This window comes from Galeopterus variegatus, unplaced genomic scaffold, assembly GCF_000696425.1.
Source record: "Galeopterus variegatus unplaced genomic scaffold, G_variegatus-3.0.2 Scaffold488, whole genome shotgun sequence".
Lineage (NCBI taxonomy): Eukaryota > Metazoa > Chordata > Mammalia > Dermoptera > Cynocephalidae > Galeopterus > Galeopterus variegatus.
The window spans coordinates 241,663-251,024 of NW_007726599.1; the positions used below are offsets into that span (position 1 = coordinate 241,663).

Genomic DNA, 9,362 nt, shown 5'->3' on the forward strand with positions numbered 1-9,362 from the left:
AACACCAAGTCAAGGGTTAAGATCCCCTTACCGGTCATCTTTTTTTTAAAAAAAAAAAAGCATTAGGGGTAGGAGACATGGCAGGAGTTTCTGCTCTTATAGCACATTACTCACCTACATTCTAAAGGCTGTTTTTTTTGGTCTTTATTTGCCATCAGTCATAAATCTGTTAAGGGCAGAGCTGCCTAGAGTCTCCCAGCATTTGTCTCATGACCTGCTCTTAGTAGAGATTCATTGCTGAATGACTATGTTTGGAAGGCTTAAAAGAGGAACTAGTGATAGCAATTGCATGGGCTACTTTGTACTTGCAGTTGGTTAAGTAGACTGGCACCAAGGCCCTAATGGTTAATATTTCAGATCCTTTTCTTCTCTCTAAGGCTGGCTACCATCTAGGTCACTGTGTTTCTGCATGGCCGCATCTACTCAACAGAGCCACGCGGTGAAAACCTGCAGTCCCTTGTTTAGCCTTCACCTTGCTCCAGTTGATAGGTGGGCATTGCATGACTTTTCTATTTGACCTATTTACCCAAGTACAAATATGTAAAGCTGCCTGTCTCACAATACTGAGAGCTTACAAGAAGATAGAATGACACCTCCTAAAGCAAACACCTGAGTTAAAGGTCATCGGACAAGAGGATTTCTCCCCGGTGAGAGTCCTCCCAACCCTGACTCTGAGTTACTGTGTGTTGGGGCCGGGACGAGGTAGTTAAAGTTAAGAGGATTACACAATGGGGGGAAGGTTCTTTCTTTTCCTAATATCACTCTTGCTCAGAATGTTCTTTCTGTCCTAGCTCCCATGACATCAATACCTGATCACAATCCCACACAATATGAATGCCAGCCTAGTTCTCATCTTCTTTTAGGGTTACTGCAAATTGCCCATGGCTGAGAAAAAGAGTCCTAACAGGTAACAGGGTGGGTGAATTCTTGCAAAAAGCCAATTCTGAGAACAGAAATCAAACCAGGTGTTCGGCTGAATTGACAGCTCAATTCATTTCTCACCAAGGCCCTTTTTGAAAACAGCTGCAAATCCCTGTGAGCCTCTGACCTTCCAGTGGTGAATACTGTTCCTTGATTCCTAGCTAAGCCACTGCCTACAATCCCAGCAGGAGCAGACTTAACTAAAAATTAAACCGGGTGCAAAGAAGGGAGACAGCAGTGAGGAAACGAGATCAAGGTGCAAAGTTAATACTCTGCAAATCCCCTACAGTCCTCCGCTCTACCAGCTGAACTATCAAAGAAAGCAACATACTGCAAATCAATGCACATAAGTAAATGCAATTACAATACACTGTCAACTGCACTTCTCAGCCAGCCTGGCAGACAATTCAAGTGAGTGGGAAGTATCTGGGTTTTGCTGGCTGTGACCACCTCTCTCTCATGATTACTGGTCATTTTCCTACTTTCCCCCAGGAGACCTATCAGTCATTACTGCTCAGGAGCTCAAACCCCCATTTGGAAATCCTAGGCCATTGCTTGAATTCAGCCACCCAGACAGGAGACATATGTAAGGTACTTTCCAACCTGAGAATTTTCAAGAAATGTATTGCTTGTGATCACAAGTGAAACCAGCATTGGCCTTCCCTGGTTGTGTTGCTGACAAGAACCAAACTAGCACTGCACTTTCAAGATTATTCACTGGGTGCTCAGAGTGTCTTAAATACTTTCAGACTGCTTGAAGAGCTGGAAAAGATGCCAAGGGAATGCATCTGTCCTCTTCTCTCTCTCTTTTTTTTTTTTTTTTTGGTGGCTGGCCGGTAAGAGATCTGAACCCTTGACTTTGGTGGTATAACACTACACTCTAATTGAGCAAACCCGCCAGTTAGCTCTTTTTTTAAAGCCAGAGCAATTCATTCCTCTGCTCCCTACTGTAATGCAATCTGCCTTACATTTCCCATTTTAATTGCTTGAAATTTTTAAGTTTTAGCTAAGTTTGAAGTCCCTGGCATTGCACTTAAATTCCAGTGTTTCAAAGTTCTTCTAGCTCTCTTATTATTTTTAAAAGCATAAATATTTGATAGCACTGCCCAGCTCAGATTTGCACAGGACACTGGCAAAATGACAGCCACGAGGTTAAGGGCAAAACATGTCAGCTGCTTAATCTACTGACAAGTGCAAAGGGCCTTGCTGTCTTGCCACACACATGTGAGCAATCATTAAACATTAGAGAGCCCTCTGATTATGCTCTCTGATTTGTGTGAGCTTTCATTTTTTAAACACAAATCATTGTTCATCAGTATTTATTGTATTTTTTTTTTTTAAAGATGACGGGTAAGGGGATCTTAACCCTTGACTTGGTGTTGTCAGCACCATGCTCTCCCAAGTGAGCGAACCGGCCATCCCTATATGGGATCCGAACCCATGGCCTTGGTGTTATCAGCACCACACTCTCCCAAGTGAGCCACGGGCTGGCCCTAATGTTTATCATTATTTTTAATATGATCAATGTACAAACTAGTGAACCTACAAACTAGATAATCAACCCCCACAGGTGGAGAGCTGACTGTAATAGCAAAAACACTTCCATTCCTTCCGGGTCTGTTTTTCCTGTGTGATCTGTTGACGTGGATGCTCTTTGACCTGGGCTACTGCAAATGAGCTCAAGGCCACAGTGGGGTTTTAGGCCATGATCCCCATTTTATCTCCATGTAAAGGGAGTTTAGGAAGTCTGAATGAGGACACCAAAATTCAGAGGCACTGGAAGGGATATTCCCCAAGGATTCCTTTGTTCTACAACAATAAACGGCACCACATTGTGTCGTAGATGGTGCCCTTTCCATCCGCACAATGGGCATAATGCAGCTACCACAGCTAGGTTAAGAGCAAAACAAAACACAATGAACAGTGAGTGCCGGCAAGAAAGTAAAAGAGAAATGTTGCAGAGACATTTAAGTGTGGCACTGGGGATTCCGTCTAGAGTAGAAGAGAGCAGATTCTGAGAGGACAACCAAGTTCAATGGCTAAGTTCAGGGAAGGTAGGGGTTGAGGCACAGACAGAGCAAGGTGCTTTTGGAACATAAGCTGATACAATAGGCATGACCCTCCATCCAGGGTATGGAATGTGGAGGAGAACAGGGGAGCAGGACTCAGTGTCACAGGGGGTAGTTAAGAGCTAGCACTCATCAAGCACCAGTATGTGCCAGGGACTCTTTCAATGCTTTACATGACTTAACTCATTTCCTCCTCACAAAAGCCCTGGTGATGTAGGTGCTATTATTGTCCCATTGTGGAGATGAGCAAACTGAGGACCAACAAGGTTCAGTAATTATCCCAGTGTCCCAGAGTTAGCGAGTAACAGACCGGGCAGTCTGATTCCAGATCCCATGCTGTGGTTAACTTGCATATGCATGCCCAGAAGTTTAGATCCAGAAGTCCAAATACTCGAACAAATTTGTTTGAGCCAGGCATTGTTTTAGCCACTGGAGACATGTGCCAAGCATTGTTTTAGGCACTGGAGGCATGAACAAAACAGATAAGGTTGCCTCTCTAAGGAGCTGATGCACCAGCATGAGAGACAGGCAATAAAGTAAACCAAGAACATAATGTCAACAGTGATACAGGTTGTGAAAATAAAACAGGAGAAAGCATAAGGGGTGTGCATGGGGAAGGGAGGTGATATAGTTTGAATGTCCCCCCAAAACTTATATTGAAGCTTGACCCACACTGTAACAGTGTTAAGAGGTTGGGAATTCCAACTATGGTACTTGAGAGGTGGGGTCTTCAGAAGGTGATTGTATCATGAGGGACATGCCCTCATGAAAGGATTAATCCATTCATGGATTAATGGGTTAATGGTTTAAAGGGCTATCAGGGAGTAAACTGGGGGCATTATAAGGAGAGGAAGAAAGTAGATGGATATGCTTCTGTCTCCCTCGCCATGTCCCCCACCAAGAAGGCCCTCACCAGATGCACCACCTGGACGTTGGACTTCCCAGCCTCCAATACTGTAAGAAATAAACTTCATTTCTTTATGAATTACCCAGTTTCAGGCATTCTGTTATAAGTGACAGAAAGCAGACTAATACAGGAGGCAATGTTGGAGAGAATGGTCAGGAAAGACCTCTTCAAGTACATGACATCTGAGTGAAGACCAGAAGGATTGAGAAGAGACCAGCACTCAGAGCTGAGAGGAGAGCTTGCCAGTAAGAGGGAACAGCCAGTGCAAAGGGCCTGAGGCAGAGAAAAGTGTGTGTTTGAGGAACAGAAATAAATGTTAGAAGCATGAGGAGGGGGTGGGAGATGAAGCTGGAGTAGGTGGGGTAAGATCACAGGCATCTGCAACGGTGGCAATCACACATTCCCAGCTCATCCAGCCTCCCGACCGATAATTGCATCAACCTTTCCGATGACTGATATCTAAACATTTCTCAGGTGGCCTCTTATACTTGGATGGCACAAAAATCCTTCATCAGCACCAAAGAAAGAAAAAAATGCAGAGATTCCAATCTTCTTTTCAGCAGCCCTGATGGCAAAGCCAGCCTGAGCTTTGATTGATACTCTGCTAATCTGCCAGTTCCTCCCAGCCCTTAAGGGTAAGGCTCTAGAATGCCAGAGTCTGGGTTTGAATGTTGGCTCGCCACTCACCAACTCTGGGTGAGCTACTCAACCTCAACTTCCCCATCTGTGAAATAAGAGAAAGGTAGGGATGATGCAGCTTGCCCAGGGTTGCAGGAATAGAAAATGGCAGAGCCAGGATTTGAACTCCTGTCTCACTCCAGAGTCTGCCCTTGTAAGCATGATATTTAGTTTCCAATGCAGCAAACATTTATTGAGCATCTGCAACATTATAGACTATGTTAGGCACAGAAGAAAAGAGAGATGTAATACAGCTAATTGTACCGCACTGGGTAGTGGTCCCTCCAAATTTCATGTCAATCCAGAACCTATGAATGTGACCTTATTTGGAAATAGGGTCTTTGTAGATACAATCAAGTTAAGATGAGTCTGTACTGGATTAGGGTGGGCCTTAAATCCAATGATTGGTATCTTTATTAGAAGAAGGAAGTCTGGACACAGGCATACAAGCAGAATACTAGATAATGCCTACGGCCATGCCACCCTGGATGTGCCCGATCTCTTCTGATCTCAGAAGTTAAGCAGGGTCAGGGCTGGTCAGTACTTGGATGGGAGACCACCTGGGAACATGAGGTAGGCTTAAAAAAAAAAATGTCATGTAACAGCTGAGGCAGAGATTGGAGTCTATAAGCCAAGAACACCAAGATTGCCAGCAGGCACCAGAAGCAAGGAGACAGGCGTGGAACACATTCTCTCTCAAAGCTTCCAGAAAGAACCAATCCTGCTGACACCTTGATTTCCGACTTCTGGCCTCCTGAACTGTGAAAGGATAAGTTAATGTTGTTTTAAGCCATGCAGTCTGTAGTAATTTGTTCCGGCAATACTAGCAAGATAATATGTTAATAAAAGAGGAGACAATAGAAAAGTCACTTTTTCTCAAGTAACCCCTAGGCGCTGTTTGGCAATAGGTCATGTCTGAAAGTCACGGTGACTGGTCATGAGCAGGCATAGGAGAAGCCAGTGATGAATCAACCCGTGGCCTCACAGGAAGCCCAGCTTTCCTGTCAACAAAACACAGAATAAAAAGCTGTCGACCTCAGAACAGAGGGCCGTCCACCTGGCCCCTGTCACCAGGCTCAGATGAAGAGACTACTTTCACAGAGGGGAGGAAAATTGGAGAGCCCCCCACCAAAGTCTGTTTGCACCTGACCCACAATATGCCCTTTCTTCTCAGGATGAGTGAGCTGCTGGGAAAAAGCCCAGGCCTTGCAAATCTCAGCTTAAATAGAGGGCCTGCTACTTCCCCCACTAACCCACTGGACACTGAAAGCAGAAGTTCTTAAGCATTAGGCAACCCAGCTCCTTTTGAAGATCTGGTAAATGCTATGGATGGATTAACTCTCTCCCCAGAAAAAAAATTCCTAGAGGCAAAATTTGGGATGACACTTCAGGGCATCTTGAGTTCCTTTCAAAGCCTATTTATTGATGAATAAATATTTATTTATTGCCCACTATATGCCAAGCACTGTGCTACGTGCTAGCAATATAAGGGGAGCAGACAAATCGCTTTTCTTCCTGAAGTCCAGAGCTAGAAGGGAGAGGTAGGATGTTTCTGCAAATGCTACAGTAAATTACCACAGACTAGGTGGCTTAAAACAATAGAAATGTATTGTCTAACCGTTCTGGAGGTGAAAGTCAGCAGGGTCAGTTCCTTCTGGACGGTTTGAGGGAGAATATGTTCCATGCCTCCCCCTGGCTTCTGGAGCCTGCTGGCAATCCTTGGTGTTCTTGGCGTATAGGTATCTCTCCAATCTGCCTCCATCTTCACGTTAACTTCTCTCTGTGCCTCTTTGTGTCCTCTCCTCTTCTTAGAAAGACACTAGTCATTGCATTTAGGACCCATTCTAAATTAACTATGATATCATCAAAATCCTTGACTAATTACATTTACAAAAATCCTATTTCCAAATAAAGTCACGTTCTGAGGTTCTGGGTGGACATGAATTTTGGAGGGACGCTATTCAACACCACATGATCACGATGAAAAGCAGCCAAGGGCAATGGCCAGATACCTGAGACATCCAAACAACCTTTCCTGAGGACCTCGTGGGGAAATGAGTGGAAACTAATTAAACAGAGGAAACGGAGAGTGCCCCAGGAAGAACTGATCACACAGGTGAGGCCCACACCAGGGCAGGAAGCAACCAAAAAACAAAAAAAAACCCACCAAAAGCTGGAAGACAGAAGGGGCAGTGAAGAAAAGCAGTTTGATAGAGGTACAGAGATTGTATCCTTAGGGCTGTGAAATGCCTTTGAAGGATTGGAAGCAGAGAAGTGTTTCTAGAGAGTTCACTGTATTAGTGTGTTTCTGTTGCCTATAACAGAATACCTGAAACTGAATAATTTATAAAGAAACAAAATTGATTTCTGACAGTTTGGGAGGCTGGGAAGTCTACCATCCAGGGGGTGCATCTGGTGAGCGCCTTCTTGGTGGTGACTCTCTACAGCAATGCAGGATGTCACATGGTGAGAAAATGGGCTGAGCAAGACAGCTAACCTCACATGCTCTCCTTATAAAGATATCAGAACAATGCCCATGATAACTCGTTACTCCATGAATGCATTATCCACTCTTGAAGGCACAGTCTTCACGATCTAATCGCCTCTCAAAGGCTCCACCTTTCAAATACCATAATTGTAATTTCCTACCTTCTTAACACTATTACACTGGAGATCAAGTTTCCAACACATGAACTTTTGGGGAACATATTTGACCCATAGCATTCACCTTGGCTGAGGGGAGGAGGACAGACTAGTGTGGGTGAGCCCAGATGCAGGGATCCCCCAAGGGTCTATGTCTGAGAGGAAAAGCTCCGACCTTGAGCATGCAAGTGGCTGAAATTCATGGAGATGCTCCATGCACGACCCTAACCAGCTGGCTGGAATGATTCCCACTGAGCCAAATGGAGCTAAGCTGACCGGTCAGATCCACATTAGCCCCAAAGAAAACCCAGAAGTCTGAAAGCTCTGATACTTGTTCTCCATCTAAGTGGGAAAAGGAGCTAGGCATGTGAACAAAAAATCTACGATGGCTGTTTTATAAACACATCAATCCATCAGATGCACACCCTCTCCCCTTTTGCAGCCCCTTGGAGTTAAGTGCACCTTAAATGCCAGTCATGTCTTGCTTGTAAACAAATTTGTGTGCCTCGTGGACTACATTACTTTACAAAGACCTTCTTCTCCCTGGAACCCCTGGGCTGGCTTCCACACCCTCCCCTCTGTACTCCAAAAACTCCTGATGCAGGCTTGTGTGCTACTTGATTGTAATTCTTACTTTCCTTTTAACCTGTCTCCGCCAATGAGTGCTATGGTTCAAATGTCCCCCCAAAACTCATTGAAGCTTGATCCCCATTGTAATGGTGTTAAGAGGATGGGACATGAGACTACAGGATTTGAAAAGTGGAGCCTTTAAGAGGTGATTCGATCATGAGGACCATGCCCTTATAAATGGATTAATCCATTCATGCATTAATGGGTTAATGGTTTAATGGATTATCAGGGAGTAAACTGGGGGCTTTATAAGGAGAGCCAATGAGCACATAAAAATGGTCTTGCCACTCTCACCATTTCACACTCTGTGTCACCATGCGGGACTCTGGAGGAAGCCCCCACCAAAAAGATGTGCAGCCTAAACCTTGGACTTCCCAGCCTCCAAAACAGTAAGAAATAAATTTTGTTTTTTGTAAATTATCCAGTCTCGGGTATACTGTTACAAGCAATGGAAAATGACTAATACAATCAGTAACTTGATAGCAAGAATTTTTATCTTGTTTACCTCTGTATTCCCAGCTCCTAAACACCCATGCATACATAATAAATATTATCAGATGATGGATAGATGGATGGATGGATGGAAGGATAAATGATTGGGTGGATGGATGGATGGATTTCTTCATGATACTGTACTGGCTTCGAATCAAATTAATTAATAAGTTAGTTAAATCGACATGGATCCATCAACTGCTCTTTAAGTGCTTTAACCGCCCCCTCCCCCACAAGAATCTGGGTAAGTCATCCAAAGAGATGCTGGTTTGACATCCTCCAGACTCACCTCATTCCTTCTGAAGCCATCTTATCCAGGTTGGCAGTGTCCTTTGTTTCTGCCCAGTTGGCTCCCAGGTCACCCCAGCCCATGTCATCAGCCAAAATGATCACGAAATTTGGTTTCTGGTCTGTCTTCCCACTAATGCTGAAATCCACAAGAGGATAAAGAAATCCTAAGAAACTCACTCCCACTAACAAAACCTTTAGAAAAAGCCAGCCCATGGTGGAGAAGACAGGATTCCAATTGTCTGGAGGGATGGAGGCCCACCACTAGAGGTTTGTCTGAGAGCTCCTTTTCTGTTCACTTTCAATACAGGCAGTCACTGGGAGCAGGGGTGAGGTTTCAAGAAGACACTGGTGGCAGCAGTGGTGGCAGTGATGATGGTGACAGAGATGCTGGGGGCTGCCAAATGAGGGGAATCCTAATTCAAGAGTCAAGAAATTTGTAACCCCTCATTTGGCATGACCCTCTATAATAAATATTTCCCCACCGCAGCTCAGTAAGACAAATGACTGTATGCAAGTTAGACATCAGTGTCAATGACTGCTCTTTTGCCACTTAGAACATGACCCCTCTGTATTCAGGGAGGTTAGAGCCACAGCACAAGCTTTGCATCTGTTTGGGACTCCGTCTGGTGACTACAAGATCAACTCTCACATCTGCAGAACACCTGGATGTTCTAGAAGCCGCAGCCAGCCCCGAATGAGTTTCTGAGCTCCAGATGGTTGAGGGCTTCATG

The 9,362-nt window shown here is 44.6% G+C and overlaps 1 protein-coding gene across 1 annotated transcript in view; it reads right to left on the reverse strand.

Annotated features, from left to right (window-relative positions):
* The window catches only part of ARSG (arylsulfatase G), an 85,381-nt gene extending 76,442 nt beyond the window's left edge, over positions 1 to 8,939 (reverse strand). The window contains exon 1 of the mRNA XM_008569374.1: positions 8,630 to 8,939. Within this exon, the coding sequence (XP_008567596.1) occupies positions 8,630 to 8,844 (215 nt within the window). The 5' untranslated portion in view covers positions 8,845 to 8,939. The remainder of the gene's footprint in view (positions 1 to 8,629) is intronic.
* Positions 8,940 to 9,362: the final 423 nt, after the last annotated feature.